Source organism: Oncorhynchus masou, chromosome 4, assembly GCF_036934945.1.
Source record: "Oncorhynchus masou masou isolate Uvic2021 chromosome 4, UVic_Omas_1.1, whole genome shotgun sequence".
NCBI classification, from domain to species: Eukaryota; Metazoa; Chordata; class Actinopteri; order Salmoniformes; family Salmonidae; genus Oncorhynchus; species Oncorhynchus masou.
In genome coordinates, this window is record NC_088215.1 from 12,902,964 (window position 1) to 12,922,153 (window position 19,190).

The 19,190-nt window shown below is 44.6% G+C and overlaps 1 protein-coding gene across 1 annotated transcript in view; it reads right to left on the reverse strand.

Annotated features, from left to right (window-relative positions):
* Positions 1–1,426: 1,426 nt before the first annotated feature.
* The window catches only part of LOC135524111 (VPS10 domain-containing receptor SorCS1-like), a 36,889-nt gene continuing 19,125 nt past the window's right edge, over positions 1,427–19,190 (reverse strand). The window contains exons 4-6 of the mRNA XM_064951319.1: positions 12,174–12,297; positions 11,656–11,768; positions 1,427–1,976 (exon numbers count right to left, since the gene is read on the reverse strand). Coding sequence (XP_064807391.1) covers positions 11,722–11,768; positions 12,174–12,297 — 171 coding nt within the window. The 3' untranslated portion in view covers positions 1,427–1,976; positions 11,656–11,721. The remainder of the gene's footprint in view (positions 1,977–11,655; positions 11,769–12,173; positions 12,298–19,190) is intronic.

Genomic DNA, 19,190 nt, shown 5'->3' on the forward strand with positions numbered 1-19,190 from the left:
ACTCTCTGCTGCTCGACCGCCAGCTCCATGTGCCTCCCACCCCAAAAATATTGGGGTTTCTATGGCCGTGGTCACTGGTGTCGTCGCTGTCCTTCCATGCCCCTTCCGCCAAGGAAGGGTCTCATGTCCTCCAATGATCTCCTCCCTGTTCCAAAACTCCTTTATCTCCGTCACACGCTGCTTGGTCCAGTGTTGGTGGGATATTCTGTCATGATCGTGTGGAGAGACGGACCAAGGCGCAGCGTGATTGGAGTTCCACATCTATATTTTAGTGAAACTTAGTGAACTTTAGTGAAACTAACCAAGAAACAAACAGTGACTGTGCAGTACTGAGGTGCTACATGCACTCTCTCAAAAACAATATCCCACATCAGCTGCCTCTAATTGGGAACCATACCATAAGCACTAATATAGAAATATATAACCTAGAACCCTCCCTAGTCACGCCCTGACCTACTACACCATAGAGAACCAAGGGCTCTCTATGGTCAGGGCGTGACATATGTCCTGGGAAATGTTCTTGTTGCTAATCGCAATAGCCTACGTTAGCTCAACCGTCCCACAGCGGACCCACCAATCCTGAAGAAGTTTTAAACTGTAGATTTACTGCAGTAAACAGATTTAGAGTTATTTGAATACATGAAGCACATGTACATGAGTCAGTGATGTTATGTGAAGAAAACTATCATTAAATTGCTTAATATGCTGTTACCGTACTTTGGCTGTTAGTAGCTGAATTATTAAAATGGTGAAAAAGTCTGCGTAAAACGCATCAATTATGGATATGGAAATTCTCACATGAATCTAAAGAGGAAACAGATTTATTGAAATGTGACACACAAACCAAAACAATTAAATAACAAAATGACTTGTAATACGAGTGGATGAAACACATATTTCGATTTATAAATATAAATGGAGAAAGATTTTTATGCTAAATGTACATGCATTCGGATTACAGTCTTATTTCACAATTAGACATTGATGTCGTATGGCAATTTAATGATGGATAGATTTTCTTAGATATCTATTGGCTTCATGATAATAACACGTCCAGGGGTTAATTTAGTATTGTCAAAGAACAAAAAGTGGAATATAAATCTTTGAGAAATGCTGCCGAAGGGACGGACCATCATTAAATAGTCATTCCCTATTGTAACATGGCTGTTGTTTGTCCACATTTACCAATCTGCAGAACAATCCCCTGGATTAACATATACATTGTTCAGTCAACCAGAGCGACAGCACTCATAAAATCACTCTCAGTGAGTTCTCTACGGCCAAAGAAGTCATGGAAAAGGAGATGGACACCAGGGTTAAACATAAGATACATGGTGTGATAAATTGTTGTTTATTGTGTTATTAGCAAGTTGCTGATTTGGTAATGTTGAACTTCCTTTTTGAGAAAGATCCCCCCCCCCCCCCCAATATTTCATATACATTGTCCAAATTAATTTTATTGGACTAGAACACATGGGTCATATCTCCATGTATAACAATGCTGACTTTTGACCTGCAGTGTTTACAATACATAGTGTTTATAAAGGCTACATTGTTTCTTTACATGGAATTAACTGGTAAGAAAAAGGAGGAGTTGTGTATCTTCAGAAGGAAACCAGGAAACAAATGCAACAATGAGTCAGCCACATGTGAAACAACAGTTTAAGAGCTTTTGATAAGACATTGTAGTGAAACCTCAGTATTTAAAATTAAAGAAAATGAGAAAATCTTTAGTTCACTGTTGATTGCTGCAGGCCCTACTGATCTAGCATATTATTATAATATGCATTATTAATGATGATGACAGGTGATTAGCGCAGCGCTGCGATGATAGTTTTCAAGGATATAATCACACAGTACAGTACATACCTCTTGAATTTGTAGATGAGAAACACTGATAAAAACAAGGAATACCGCTGATGGGAGCATCAGCATGGCTGAACTGCTGTGTCTCGGCATGGAATCCACCAAGGGTCCTGTAACAGAGGGTAGAGGAAGACGGACATTAAACATAAGAACAGAGCAATACAATAAAGGCTAATCTGGGAACGCCTTGGAGATTTTCTTGCTTCATTGCCAATATTGATCCCATACTGTATATTATTGTGGCACTAATAACACCCATGGAGTACAGTTGAGATTATATTTTTTACATCACAACAGTCTGCTACAATAGGGTTATGTATCATAAATGCATATGCTTTACTATAATCAATTTGATGAAAACAAAATGGTATTATACAGGACCACAGTTTGTAGATTGTACATTGTCTAAAAACTATTCCCTTCCAGTGGCCGTATTGCCCTTCAACCGATTGTTGCCCACACCTATCCGCCCAACTAGCATCACTACCCTGGACAGTTCTGACTTAGAATATGTTGACAACTTCAAATACCTAGGTGTCTGGTTAGACTGTAAACTCTCCTTCAAGACTCACATTAAGCATCTCCCATCCAAAAATAAATCTAGAATTGGCTTCCTATTTCGCAACAAAGCCTCCTTCACTCATGCTTCCAAACATACCCTCTTAAAACGGACTATCCTACCGGTCCTTGACTTCGGCGATGTAATTTCCAAAATAACCTCCAACACTCTACTGAGCAAACTGGATGTAGTCTATCACAGTGCCATCTGTTTTGTCACCAAAGCCCCATATACTACCCACCACTGCAACCTGTATGCTCTCATTGGCTGGCCCTCACTACATATTTGTTGCCAAACCCACTGGCTCCGGGTCATCTATAAGTCTTTGCTAGGTAAAGCCCCACCTTATCTCAGCTCACTGGTCACCATAGCAACAACCACACGTAGCACGTGCTCCAGCAGGTATATTTCACTGGTCATCCCCAAAGCCAACACTTCCTTTGGCTGCCTTTCCTTCCAGTTCTCTGCTGCCAATGACTGGAACGAATTGCAAAAATCACTGAAGCTGGAGTCTTATATCTCCCTCTCTAACTTTAAGCATCAGCTGTCAGAGCAGCTTACCAATCACTGTACCTGTACACAGCCAATCTGTAAATAGCCCACCCAACTACCTCATCCCCATATAATTACTTACCCTCTTGCTCTTTTGCACCCCAGTATCTATACTTGCACCTCATAATCTGTACATCACTCCAGTGTTAATGCTAAATTGTAATTATTTTGCCTCTATGGCCTATTTATTGCCTTACCTCCCTACTCTTCTACATTTGCACACACTGTACATATATTTGTCTATTGTGTTATTGACTGAATGTTTGTTTATGTGTAACTCTGTGTTGTTGTTTTTGTCACACTGATTTGCTTTATCTTGGCCAGGTTGCAGCTGTAAATGAGAACTTGTTCTCAACTGGCCTACCTGGTAAATAAAGGTGAAAAAAATAAAATAATAATAATAAGTATGCAGCACCAAATTGTATTTATTTTGTCTAATTTGTGTGATGATGTAGTGTAGGCCCAAAACAACAGAACTGGGACAAGGGATGACTCCACCGCCAAGTTTATTCAACAGTAAATAAATCTGGCTATGGATTATGGGTAGATCCACAGCAACGATAGGGCATTATGAGAACGTGCCCTGTTTTTAATATCCTACATTTAAAAGACTGTGGTAGTGTGAAATTGCTATTTTCAAATGGTTGCCTTTACTTCAATTAAAAACAATGTGCTTATAACAAGCTGAGCAACATTCATATTCCCGAGGTAAATGCAAAATTATGGTAAAAGCAAGTATTTTACAATGACAACTGTCGCAAATAAAGTGCAACACATACTGTGTAATAAACTGGAAGAATGTGGCGCTGATTATACTATTAAAAAAAACTGCCCTTAGATAATATACATATTTAACATGTTTGAAATCAAAGGAGAGGGAGGTGACAATTAAATAGTTTTTGGCTTGACCAACATGTGGTAATAACCCAATGCAACCTCCAGATAAACAATGCATCAATATGTCACCAAACCAATAGATGACAAGTCATTATTAATACTACTTTATTTTTTCGGTAACACTTTAATTGACACCTTGTCATAGCACTGTTATGACACATATATTTAGATGACAAAGTACCAGTCAAAAGTTTGGACACCTGCTCATTCAAGTGTTTTTCTTTATTTTGATTATTTTCTACAATAGAGAATAATAGTGAAGATTTCAAAACTTTTAAATAACACATATGGAATCATGTAGTAACCTAAAAGTGTTAAACAAATCAAAATATATTTTATATTTGAGATTTTTCATAGTAGCCACCCTTTGCACACTATTGGCATTCTCCCAATTAGCTTCACCTGGAATGCTTTTCCAACAGTCTTGAATGAGTTCCCACATATGCTGAGCATCTGTTGACTGCTTTTCCTTCACTCTGCGGTCCAACTCCTCCCAAACCATCTCAATGGTCAGGTGGTCAGGTGATTATGGAGGCCAGGTCATCTGATGCAGCACTCCATCACTCTCCTTCTTAGTCATATAGCCCTTACACAGCCTAGAGGTGTGTTTTGGGTCATTGTCCTGTTGAAAAACAAATGATAGTCCCACTAAGCGCAAACCAGAGTGCTGTGGTAACTATGCTGGTTAAGTATGCCTTGATTTGTAAATAAATCATCAAAAAATGAAGAAATACTCTTGAATGAGTAGGTGTGTCCAAACTTTTGACATGTACTGTATATGTTTACAAGTCAGTTAAGAACAAATTCTTATTTACAATGACGGCCTACCAAAAGACAAAAGGCCTCCTGCGGGGACAGGGGCTGGGATTTAAAAAATAATAATAATATACATATAAATATAGGACAAAACACACATTCCAACAAGAGAGACAACACTACATAAAGACATAAGACAACAACATAGCAAGATAGCAACACATGACAACACAGCATGGTAGCAACACAAAACATGTACAAACATCATTGATTACAGACAACAGCACAAAGGGCAAGAAGGTAAAGACAACAATACATCACACAGAGTAGTCACAACTGTCAGTAAGAGTGTCCATGATGGAGTTTTTGAATGAAGAAATTGAGATAAAACTGTCCAGTTTGAGTGTTTGTTGCAGCTCTTTCCAGTCGCTAGCTGCAGCAAACTGAAAAGATGAGCGACTCAGGAATGTGTGTTTATTACATGTAAGAGTGTCAAAGCCCACAAAACTTACCACACAAGGCAAACCAATCCATTCTACTTGTAAATAGTACGGTATATAAAATGTCCTAAAATTGGCAATTTTACTACCATTGTAATTGTACACACATTGATATCGAACATGCGCCTAGTCTAATGCTCCGTTGCTGATGACTTTGATGAATGCAGGAGAAGGACAAAATACCCTCTTTGGAACTTATGACTGACAGTCATGTATGTGATATGCGTATCTGGCTAATATTATTACACTTACAGCAACAAACAAACAAAAAAAAAAAATCCATATTTTGGAATCACATCTTTTTGTTCACAACATTATATACATGTATACTTAGCGCCTACAATAGCTAGTTAATGTTGTTAGTTGTCCACGGGTTTTTGTTACATTTAATACGGAAGACTTCTATAATTAATTTGTAGAAATAGCACTATTTAGAGAGAGTGAATCAGATGTACTGTTGTTGCTGCAACAATGCATGCATGTAATTAATTGTTTTGAACACCACCATACTTAGTGGTATGGGAGCTAACCTTAGCTAAACAAACACTAACTCGATGGTAGCTAACTGTTAAGTAGCTAGCTACATGAATAGTTGAGTGCTAGCTTTAGCTATGTTATGAAAATATTGAGAAAACATGATTGTAATGTATTTGAGAAAGTGTGAACGTGTTTGCTATTGCCGTATACATATTTGGTATGTGTTATGTTTGTTCCTTATATAATGACAAACAGGGGCGTAGTTTTAACTACTACTTTTAATGAACATGTACTTCAGCAAGAAAACTCCATATTTAGCCATGCAAGGCATTTTTCAAACATCTGCCTTCCGCATAGCCTGCTGGGTAACGTAGTCTAAATGTTATTAGCACCTAAAAAACACAGTATGAAGTTGAGGTTTTTAGCTTTCTTTAGCGTTGTCACTGCATTGTAGAATACTCTTCTGATTTATGTTAATCTGCTGCATCCAGGGGAAAGGAAGCTTCTTGGCAGGGAAAACACACATTTGAATAAATAATACAATTTAGAGTTAAATCCTTGGATGCTGTTGTAATGAATTTCTTTCATCATATTTTGAATAACTTACGGAAAATACACACTGTCATGAAGCATTATGACAATCCGGTGTAACTTTACTTGGACTAAGAAAATACACTTCATGACACTGTCAAGAAGCATAATAACATTACATTACATTTTACATTTCATAATCATATAAACCAGATAGACCTATCACATACGTGCCCTTATGTCAGTCATCAGTCACAAAGTGGGTGTCTTGTCCTGCTCCTGAAATCTCCTCCTGCATTCATCCTAGTCATGAGCAACAGAGCATTGGGGTAAGTACATGTCTGACATCAATGTGTGTTTGCAAGTTAATATGGTACATTTTAGAAAATGTAATTTAACATAAACATACCCTTGACAAGTAGGCTACGGTGTAATGGAACGGTTTGCTTTGTGTAGTAGGTTTAGCGGGTTTTGACACTCTTATGTAGGGGTCATAACCAGCCATAAAATAACGCAATATGTAATGACACAGTTTATGACAAGTTGTTTCAGCTGTTATGACCTCCTATGACATGGTTATGACCGTGTCCTAATGTGTTATGACCCTAGATGTCAAATAAAGTGCTATCCTTTTTCCAATCCAATCTCCAACTCCATGTTTTCTCGATGGGAAAAGTACGTCTTGCCAAACAACTGTTTCTCCACCCCTTCAAAATAGCTACTACTAAATGTTTTTCTTATTAATGGCCTTCATCCACTTTGGATTTACCAGCGAGGCACGAGTTCCAACCAGCAATCAGTGTCCATTTTAAAAGCCACTAATGTTTTTACGTGTACTCTATGGCCCTTTCGGCGGACAATGGAGTGGCATAGTAGACGAGTAACATACACTTGACGAACATCAATTATCAGCCTTAAAATCACTATTTGAGTAGCAAAATAGTGGACAAATACAGAGCAAGGGAATGACTCACAATGAGGGGAAAGAGGCATGGAAGGAATGGGAGAGGGAAAAGGACGGGGGTGGGATGCAATAGCCCCTGTAAAAATCAATACACTCAGGCCATGTTTGTTCTCTTTGCGATCGATCGGTAGTCTAAATAGCCTTCTGGCTCTGTGTGCTTGGGTAGTGCTGGCATTTTATGCTCCCCAAAGTCATTGGTTGAAGTGAAAAATCTGATCTGGGTTAAGGGAGGAGAGTAGGTGAGTCATACAGTCAGATGAGTAAACGTTTTGGAGAGAACATTGTCCAAGCCAAAATTTGACTGAAAAAAATCACCTCTGCGGGACTGTATCTGGTTGCTTTAATATTTTAACAGCAAATGCTTTTGGAGCAGCTTCCTCACAGTAGAAGTGCTCTCTCTTGGGGAAAAGAGAGGACATGTTAACCACCACACAGAGGTGAATTAACAGTTGGTGGTGAAACCAGCGGGGGGCTTCTGTGTAACATACTAAAATAAATGAATTTGCAAACGGTCACTGTTTGGAACCTGAGAGGGAGCCTTCGGTCATCTTCCATATTTTCAGGGGGAGGAAATGGAATAACTTATTACTGAACTCAATCATATCAATCAAATGTATTTATAAAGCCCTTCTTACATCAGCTGATGTCACAAAGTGCTGTACAGAAACCCAGCCTAAAACCCAAAACAGCAAGCAATGCAGGTGTAGAAGCTCGGTGGCTAGGAAAAACTCCAGTCCTGGTAGCCAGTCCTCTTCTAGCTGTGCCGGGTGGAGATTATAACAGAACATGGCCAAGATGTTCAAATGTTCATAGATGACCGGCAGGGTCAAATAATAATAATCACAGTGGTTGTAGAGGGTGCAGCAGGTCAGCACCTCAGGAGTAAATGTAAGTTGGCTTTTCATAGCCGATCGTTCAGAGTATCTCTACCGCTCCTGCTGTCTCTAGAGAGTTGAAAACAGCAGGTCTGGGACAGGTAGCACGTCCGGTCGACATTCATGGTTCCATAGCCGCAGGCAGAACAGTTGCAACTGGAGGAGCAGCACGACTAGGTGGACTGGGGACAGCAAGGAGTCATCAGGCCAGATAGTCCTGAGGCATGGTCCTTAGAGCTCAGGTACTCCTCCGAAAGAAAGAAATGTAGAAAAAGAAAGAGAATTAGAGAGTGCATACTTAAATTCACACAGGACACCGGATAAGACAGGAGAAATACTCCAGATATAACAGACTGACCCTAGCCCCCCAACACATAAACTACTGCAGCATAAATACTGGAGGCTGAGACAGGAGGGGTCGGGAGACACTGTGGCCCCGTCCGACGATACCCCCGGACAGGGCCAAACAGGCAGGATATAACCCCTCCCACTTTGCCAAAGCACAGCCCCCACACCACTAGATGGATATCTTCAACCACCAACTGACCACAAGGCCGAGTATAGCCCACGAAGATCTCCCCCACGGCACGAAACCAAGGGGGGGCGCCAACCCGGACAGGAAGATCACATCAGTGACTCAACCCACTCAAGTGACGCACCCCTCCTAGGGACAACATGGGAGAGCACCAGTAAGCTATTGACTCAGACCCTGAACTCCCCATTCAAACCTCTATTAGGCGGTAGGTTGGAATCAGCTGAGGAGCAAAAGTGCTGCCCTGCCTGGCTGTCACAACTGTCATCCATAGAGCTGTACTGTAGTATGGCAACAGTGCAGTTTAATGGGCCCTGACTTTAATTGCGATGTTGATGCCCCTTCTTTTCTTCTCATCTTCGCTTTATCGTGGGGAGTTATTTACTTTGACACGATGGAATATGTTTCATCTTGAAGGTGAACTGAACGCGAACAGCAGGAGTTGTCACGATCGTCGTATGAAGCGGACCAAAATGCAACGTGGTATGTGTTCATGATGATTTTTTAAATAAAAGAAAGCACTGAATACTGAATAGAAACTATACAAAATAATAAACGAAATAACGACCGTGAAGCTATAATGAGAACTGTGCTGACACAAGCAACAAACATAGACAATCACCCACAAACAAACAGTGAAACCCAGGCTACCTAAGTATGATTCTCAATCAGAGACAACTAATGACACCTGCCTCTGATTGAGAACCATACTAAGCCGAAACATGGAAATCCCCAAAATCATAGAAAACAAACAGACTGCCCACCCCAACTCACGCCCTGACCATACTAAATAATGACAAAACAAAGGAAATAAAGGTGCGAACGTGACAGTAACCCCCCCCCCCCAAAGGTGCGGACTCCGGCCGCAAAACCTTAACCTATAGGGGAGGGTCTGGGTGGGCGTCTGTCCGCGGTGGCGGCTCTGGCGGGGGACGTGGACCCCACTTCACCATAGTCTTTCTCCGCCTCATTGTCCGCCTCCGTGGCATCCTAAACACGACGACCCTCGCCGCCGATCTCGGACTGGGGACCCTAGAAATGGGTCCCGAATGGACGGGAGATTCCGGCAGTGCCGGGTGAAGGATGACTCCGGCAGCGCCGGACAGGCGGGAGACTCCGGCAGCGCCGGACAGGCGGGAGACTCCGGCAGCGCCGGACAGGCGGGAGACTCCGGCGCCTCTGGACTGAGGGGCTCCGGCAGCGCTGGAGAGGAGGAAAGCTCTATCGGCGCTGGAGAGACGAGGGGCACTGTAGGCATGGTGCGTGGTGCCGGCACTGGTGGTACTGTGCCGAGGACACGCACCTCAGGGCGAGTGCGAGGAGGAGAAACAGGGAGTACTGGGCTCTGGACACACACAGGATGCCTGTTGCAGGGGGGCTGCCACCGGAGGGCTGGTGCGTGGAGGTGGCACTGGATAGACCGGCCCGAGAAGGCGTACTGGAGGTCTCGAGCACCGAGCCTGCCCAACCTTATCTGGTTGAATGCTCGCCGTAGCCCGCCCAGTGCGGCAAGGTGGAATAGCCTGCACTGGGCTGTGCAGGCAAACCGGGGACACCATGCGTAAGGCTGCTGCCATGTATGCCGGCCCAAGGAGAAGCACTGGAGACCAGATGCGTAGAGCCGGCTTCATGGCACCTGGCTCGATGCCCACTCTAGCCCGGCCGATACGAGGAGCTGGGAGGTACCGCACCGGGCTATGCACCCGCACTGGGGACACCGTGCGCTCCACAGCATAACACGGTGCCTGACCAGTACGACACCCTCTCTCACTCCGGTGGACACGGGAAGCTGGCGCAGGACTCCTACCTGCCTTGGCCACACTCCCCGTGCCCCCCCAAGAAATTTTTGGGGCTGCCTCTCGGGCTTCCTTGCCAGCCGTGTTCCCTCGTATCGCCAGTTCCTCTCTCCGGCTGCCTCTGCTCTCCTAGCTGCCTCCACCTTTTCCCAAGGGAGGCGATCCTTTCCCGCCAGGATCTCCTCCCATGTGTAGCAACCCTTGCCGTCCAAAACGTCCTCCATGTCCATTCCTCCTTCTTGCGCTGCTCCTGCTGCCGTTGCCTGTTACTACGCCGCTTGGTTCTTGGTTGGTGGGTGATTCTGTCACGGCTTTCTTCCTGGGAAGGAGAGTCGGACCAAAACACAGTGTGGTATGTGTTCATGATGATTTTTTAATAAAAAAAGCACTGAACACTGAATACAAACTATACAAAACAATAAACAAAATAATGACTGTGAAGCTATAATGAGAACTGTGCTGACACAAGCAACTAACATAGACAATCACCTACAAACAAACAGTGAAACCCAGGCAACCTAAGTAAGATTCTCAATCAGAGACAACTAATGACACCTGCCTCTGATTGAGAACCATACTAGGCCGAAACATAGAAATCCCCAAAATCATAGAAAAACAAACATAGACTGCCCACCCCAACTCACGCCCTGACCATACTAAATAATGACAAAACAAAGGAAATAAAGGTCAGAACATGACAGGAGTATACAAATATAGAGGCTAGCAATTAATAGCCCAAGCTAGATCCAGAGCTTTATATAACTGAGTGTGCCCCTCAGTTCAACACAATTCAATTGACTGGTGCTATACTATACTGCCATGAACATACTATGTGGCTCCCAGGATCCCAAGTGACAAAGTGCACTTTATCCCACACAAAGCCTCACTTTGACCTCTATCACAATAGCTCCCTCCACTGGCTCTCAGCCTAGATCACCTGAGTCACTTCTCATGTCAAATACACTGTGGAGTTGAAGACATAGAGAGGCCACAAGTCGCACGCTATAGGCCTAAACCTCCAAACAAAGTGGAAGAATAACGCACTTAACTATGTCATATCAGCGCTAGCTCTCCTCCGCAGTTATTATGCACATCCAATGTCACGGTAATGCCTAAGATCTCCTTCTTTCCAGCCTAATTCCAAAGCACGCATTTCATCGCTTCGACTTCTGAAAATAATTTATTAGTGCTCATCAAGCTGCCTCGCCTTGGGAAGAAGAAGCTGAGCCTCTCGCACCTGTGTGATAACGAATCACGGGACAGCCCGAGGACGAACGCCGAAGTGTCTGAGCGGATAGAAAAAAACGAGAGAGAGGGAGAAAAAGAGAGAAGGAAGGAATTCACACTTACTTGGAGCAGAGCCTTCTTAATGACTCTCCCCACATGCTGTCTCCACTCTGGGATGTCAGGGTTGCACTAGTCCAGATTTCCGGAGAAAGATAAAAGCAGAGATTTGAAGAACTCTGTCAGAAAGAGAGAGAGAGAGAGAGAGAGACCCAGGGGAGAAACAGAAACAGACCGTTAATTCAGCCCCTGATCTAGGTGCATTATTCTCAAGGTATCCTCCTCATTCCCCACTGTCCTTTGTTCTGGGTGTGCCCCTCCTCTAACTGTCTTCTGATGGGGGAAAAGCTGACAGGGATGTTGGTGTGTGTGAGTGTGAGTGTGTGAGTGTGCTCATGATTTGACACGAGGAGATGATTGCTTGCTTTCTCAGATGGAAATGTCCCCTTTTGCATATATCCTTACATATTCAAGTTTGAACTACTTTCAACTGTTGCATACGAAGTGAGATGACTGCTAGATGTGCTAATTGTATTACATCAAGCAGAATAATTTGATTATAGAGAGGTCATACTGATCCTTACCCTGTACTGCTATCGTCTTGGTGTCTTGCAGTATGGCGTTTTCTGAAGACGCTTGGACCGTAACAGTGTTCATTCCCTCGCTGGTGAAGGTGTACGAGATGCTCCCGTCTAAGCTGATCACCGGCTGGAGGAAGAAGGAACATGGACAAAATGGATGATCACACTTTGATCCCTTCACCTTCTCCTTGAACTTCTCACTTAGAGTAGTCAGAAGTTCTGACTTGAGTTAAACCCTACATCCTCCCATAAGACTTAGAACCAGTACAGCTAAGATAATAACTTGTGACATACTACTAAGATGTCTGAACAGACTGCTCCACCTCTATCATAGTCATCTTCATTAACTTCTTGGTGACAGTGGGCAGTATTTTCACGTCCGGATGAAATGCATGCCCAAATTCAACTAACTGCTACTCATTTCCAGAAGATAAGATATCCATATTATTAGTAGATTTGGATAGAACCCCCTCTGAAGGTTCTAAAACGGTTTGTATCATGTCTGTGAGTATAACAGAACTTATGTAGCAGGCGAAACCCAGAGGCAAAAACCATTCAGATTTTTTTTTTTGAGGTCACTCTCTTTTCAATGAGATTTCATTGGGAATCCAGATTTCTAAGGGACCTTCTTGCATTTCCTACCGCTTCCACTGAATGTCTCCAGTGTTTAGAAATTGGTTGAGGTTTTTCCTTTGTGTAATGAAGAAGTTTCGGGTCGAGAGCCAGACCCTGTCCCCCGATACGAACACGTGGGCCTCACTGCGGTGGCGGTCAGCACTCCTCTTCTGCCGTCCACCGGCTTGCTTGAGGGATTCCTGGATGGCTCTCCAGGTCTCCTTGGAGCGCTGCACCCATTCCTCCACCGCAGGAGCCTCGGTCTGACTCTGATGCCATGGTGCCAGGACCGGCTGGTAGCCCAACACACACTAAAATGGTGATAGGTTCGTAGAGGAGTGATGGAATGAGTTCTTGGTCCATTCCACCCATGGGAAGTACCTAGATCACTCCCCTGGCCGGTCCTGGCAATACGACCGCAGAAACCTACCCACCTCTTGGTTCACTCCCTCCCATGCCACCGGTGCCACCAGCCTAGAGGCTGGAAGGATGGGAGTAGGATCGATGGGCCGATGCTCCGTGTCATAGAGACAGGACAGCGCGTCGTACTTCATGTTCAGGGAGCCTGGTCTATAAGAAATGGTGAACCTGAATCGGGTGAAGAACATGGCCCACCTTGCCTGACGCGGATTCAATCTCCTAGCTGCCCGGTTATACTCCAGATTCTGGTGGTCAGTCCAGATGAGAAAAGGGTGCCTAGTCCCCTCAAGCCAGTGTCTCCACACGCCTTTACCACCGCAAACAACTCCCGGTCCCCCACATCATAGTTACGCTCCCTCGAAAAGAAAGCGCAGGGGTGGAGTTTCAGTGGCGTGCACGAGCGCTGTGATAGCACGGCACCCACCGCAGCCTGGGACACGTCCACCTCCACTATGAATGATAAAGAGGGGTCCGGGTGCACCAACACCGGTGCATCTGTGCATCTGTGAACAGCGCCTTCAACCTATTGAAGGCTCTGTCAGCCTCTGCCGACCACCGCAAACGCACCGGCTCCCCCTTCTGCAGTGAGGTAATGGGGGCCGCTACCTGGCCAAAACCCTGGATAAACCTCCGGTAGTAATTGCCAAACCCTAAGAACCGCTGCACCTCCTTAACTATGGTTGGAGTCAGCCAACACACACTTCTCAGCCTTGACGTAGAGGTCATGCTCCAGCAGTCTACCAAGCACCCTGCGCACCAGAGACACACGCACGGCACGGGTGGCGGAATAGATCAGAATATCATCGATATAGACCACCACGCCCTGCCCATGCAGGTCCCCGAGAATCTCGTCTACAAAGGATTGAAAGACAGCTGGAGCATTCTTTAACCCCTATGGCATGACGAGGTACTCATAATGGCCCGATGTGGTACTAAAACCGTGCTCTGTGAAATGATTCTACCGCCGTAGCGATCGTGATGGCATATAGACCTCTATAATCAATGCATGGACGCAAACCTCCCTCTTTTTTTCTCACAAAAAAGAAACTCGAGGAGACGGGTGAAATGGAGAGCCGAATGTACCCCTGTCCCAGAGATTCCGTGACGTATGTCTCCATAGCCATCGTCTCCTCCTGCGACAAAGGGTACACGTGACTCTTGGGAAGCGCAGCGTTTACCTGGAGATTTATCACACAATCCCCCTGTCAATGAGGCTGTAATATAGTCGCCCTCTTCTTACAGAAAGCGATCGCCAAATCGGCATATTCAGGGGGAATGCGAACAGTGGAAACCTGGTCTGGACTTTCCACCGACGTGGCACCGATGGAAACTCCCATACACCCCTCTGACCACTCCTCTGACCACCCCTGGGGAACCCTCTGTCTCCAGGAAATCCTGGGATTGTGACTAGCCAGCCAGGGAACCCCCAGCACCACTGTAAACGCAGGTGAATCGATAAGGAAGAGACTAATCCGCTCCTTATGATTCCCCATGTCCAGTGGAACCGTGGCCTTCCTGACCAACCCTGACCCTAATGGCCAGCTATCTAAGGAGTGCATGGGGAAGGGGATCTATCGGCACTAGCGGAATTCCCAGCTTGATGGCGAGTCCGCAATCCATAAAGTTCCCAGCTGAATCAACTAGCGCCTTATGCTGGGAAGAGGGAGAAATGTCAAAGAAAAAATAAATACAAATATGTGACCAACAGGGAGTTCTGGGTGAGTTTGGTGCTGACTCACCTGGGGTGACCGAGAAGTGTTCTGCCTGCCCTCTCGACTCCTAGACGGGCTCCTCCAGCACCGGTCGGCCGTGTGTCCTCTCCGACCACAGCTGGTGCAGGAGGAGGGTGGTCAAAAAAGGTACGAAAGCGGCGGGTGAACTCTGGATAGTGCTCCTTCGCCGAGTCTGGGCCTTTCCAGACCACGTTTGCCCACTCCAGAGCACGACCTGTCAGGCAGGAGACGAGGACACTCACACTCTCCTCCCCCGAGGGAGACGGTCTCACGGTAGCCAGGTACAACTAGAGTTGGAGCAAAAAACCCTGGCACCCAGCCGCCGCTCCCTCAAGAGCGCAAGACGAAGTGCGCCAGAGCCGGACGCAGGTGGAGGAGGAGGTGGACTCATCGGAGGAACCAGAGGTGAAGAGAGGAGACCACTCCTCTCCCATCGGTCCATTCTCTCCATCATCTGATCCATAGCCGATCCTATCCGATGAAGGACGGTGGTATGATGGAGGATGCGTTCCTCCATCGATGGATTGGATAAATTGCGGGATTCTACAATGCTCTGGGCGTAGTGGGTGCGTAGTCAGGCCCAGGAAGCAGAGAGTACAGAGTAGTGCTTTTAATTAAACACACGGCGAACATAAGACACCCCACAAAACACAGGCCCACACAAAACAAATTCCCCAAACACGGGGAATCAAACAGTCCGGAGAAAAGCCCAAGAATGAAAAACACGTTAACCTCAAACGTGCACAGTAGCAACACAATACAATCCCGCACAAAGAGCAGGTGGGCCTACTGGCTAACATAACCCGACTGATCAGCCTACACACAAAACACCTGAAACCAATAAACAGAAAGGGGAGAAGGGATCAGTGGCAGCTAGTAGGCCGGTGATGACGACCGCCAAGGGCCAACCGAACAGGAAGGAGAGTCGTGACAGTACGTAATACCATAGACATCATGTTTAACACTGTTTGGTTCTGAGAATATTAAATATACTTATTCATGTCACTGAGGAAGCAAGGGTAATGTATGTCTACATTATATCAGGTATCCTATTGAAATATTGAGTACAGCGAAGCGATCACATGTGGCAGGCATTGATAAAGGGAGAGAGCTTTGAATTAGGCATCAAGGGGGTCAGGTCAGGTCACCTTAAGGGAGAAGCAATGGTTTATTACCCCATCACTTTGTCTTCCTGTCGAACCGTAATATTTGTAAGGGTTGGAGAGAAGAAGGAATGCATCAAAATTGGAATATAAACGTCTCTTTTTAAGGACCCTGTCTTTCAAAGATAATACGTAAAAATCCATTGTAATTGTTTTAAACACTGTTTCCCATGCTTGTTCAATGAATCATAAACAATTAATGAACATGCACCTCTGGAACTGCTAAGACACTAACAGCTTACAGACAGTAGGCAATTAACTTCTTGGATATAGGGGGCGCTATTTTAATTTTTGGATGAAAATCGTTCCCGTTTTAAACAAGATATTTTGTCACGAAAAGATGCTCGACTATGCATATAATTGACAGCTTTGGAAAGAAAACACTCTTGACGTTTCCAAAACTGCAAAGATATTGTCTGTGAGTGCCACAGAACTGATGTTACAGAAAAAACCCAGATAAAAATACAATCAGGAAGTGCCTCATTTTTTGAAACCGCCTCATGGCAATGACTCCTTATATAGCTGTGGAGGAGCTTAACTTTTCCACGTTTTCCCCAAGGTGTCTGCAGCATTGTGACGTATTTGTAGGCATATCATTGGAAGATTGACCATAAGACACAACATCTACCAGGTGGTCGCTTGGTGTCCTCCGTTGCAATTATTGCGTAATCTCCAGCTGCAGTATTTTCCCGTTTGCCTCGGATGAGAAACCGACTGCCAGGAATGATTTTTCATCAAATAGAATTGTGAAAAACACCTTGAGGATTGATTCTAAACAACGTTTGCCATGTTTCTGTCGATATTATGGAGCTAATTTGGAAAATTAGTGACTGACTGCATTTTCCGGTGTTTTTCTTAGCCAAACGTGATGAACAAAACGGAGCTATTTCTCTTACACAAATAATCTTTTTGGAAAAAAATGAACATTTGCTATCTAACTGAGTCTCGTCATTGAAAACATCCGAAGTTCTTCAAAGGTAAATAATTTTATTTGAATGCTTTTCTTGTTTTTGTGAAAATGTTGCCTGCTGAATGATAGGCTTAATGCTATGCTAGGCTATCAATACTCTTACACAAATGCTTGTGCAGCTTTGGTTAAAACATATTTTGAAAATCTGACATGACAGTGTTGTTAACAAAAGGCTAAGCTTGTGTTTCAATAAATTTATTTAATTTCATTTGCAATTTTCATGAATGGGAAACGTTGCGTTATGGTAATGAGCTTGAGGCTGTTTGCGCTCCCAGATACGGGATTGCTCGACGCTAGAGGTTAAGGTCAAACTTATGAAAACTTAGGACACTAAAGAGGCCTTTCTACTGACTCTGAAAAACAACAAAAGAAAGATGCCCAGGGCCCCTGCTCATCTGCATGAACATGCCTTAGGCATGCTGCAAGGAGGCATGAGGACTGCAGATATGGCCAGGGCAATAAATTGCCATGTCCGAACTGTGAGACATCTAAGACTGCGCAACAGGGAGACAGGACGGACAGCTGATCATCCTCGCAGTGGCAGACCACGTCTAACAACACCTGCATATGATCGGTACATCCGAACATCACACCTGCGGGACAGGTACATGATGGCAACAACAACTGCCCGAGTTACACCAGGAATGCACAATCCCTCCATCAGTGCTCAGACTGTACGCAATAGGCTGAGAGAGGCTGGACTGAGGGCTTGTAGGTATGTTGTAAGGCAGGTCCTCACCAGACTTCACCTGCAACAATGTCGCCTATGGGCACGAACCCACCGTCGCTGGACCAGACAGGACTGGAAAAAAGTGCTCTTCACTGACGAGTCGCGGTTTTGTCTTACCAGGGGTGATGGTCGGATTCGCGTTTATCGCCGAAGGAATCAGCATTACTCCGAGGTGGGGGGTCCGTCATTGTCTGGGATGGTGTGTCACATCATCAGACTAAGCTTGTTGTCATTGCAGGTGATCTCAACGCTGTCCGAAGACATCCTCCTCCCTCATATGGTACCCTTCTTGCAGGCTCATCCTGACATGACCATCCAGCATGACAATGCCACCAGCCATACTGCTCGTTCTGTGCGCGACTTCCTGCAAGACAGGAATGTCAGTGTTCTGCCATGGCCAGCAAAGAGCCCGGATCTCAATCTCAATGAGCACGTCTGGGACCTGTTGGATGGGAGGGTGAGGGCTAGGGCCATTCCCCCCAGAAATGTCAGGGAACTTGCAGGTGCCTTGGTGGAAGAGTGGGGTAACATCTCACAGCAAGAACTGGCAAATCTGGTGCAGTCCATGAGGAGGAGATGCACTGCAGTACTTAATGCAGCTGGTGGCCACACCAGATACTAACTGATAATTTTCGATTTTGACCCTCCCTTTGTTCAGGGACACATTTTTCCATTTCTGTTAGTCACATATCTGTGGAACTTGTTCAGTTTGTCATAGTTGAATCTTGTTATGTTCATACAAATATTTACACATGTTAAGTTTGCTGAAAATTAACGCATTTGACAGTGAGAGGATGTTTCTTTTTTTGCTAAGTTTATATGCTTGTGTTGGCGGAAACGTATGAATAAACTTGGTTAAGCGTTCATAGTGCGAGTAAGAAGAGAGGGAAAGTTATCCGTATGGCCCACAGAGTACTCACCCCTACCGGTGAGCCTGGTCTTTTAGTGGACACGGAATTACCAGTAGTTCTGCAATACAGGCAACTCTTTGTGTTAAACGTCCGTAAAAGTTTGAATGGAGTACGGTGGAAATCACAAGATTATGTTATAATACTTTTATTGCATCAAATGTTTGTTTTATGCAACAGAATAAGGAGTTGTTAGAACACTTATCTGTGTCTGTTCTACTAAGGATGGGCCTCTGGGAGATAACACTGATAGGAAATTTACGATGTCTTTTGGGTGAAAAAACCTAAAGAGATCACATTCCAGAGGTTAGGGTGCATTATTTCTACTTTTTGATAAAAAGCGTGCAAAATTTCAACGTCCTTCTACTCATGCCAGGAATATAGTATATGCATATGATTAGTATGTGTGGATAGACAACACTCTGAAGTTTCTGAAACTGGTTCAATCATGTCTGTGACTATAACAGAACTTGTGTAGCAG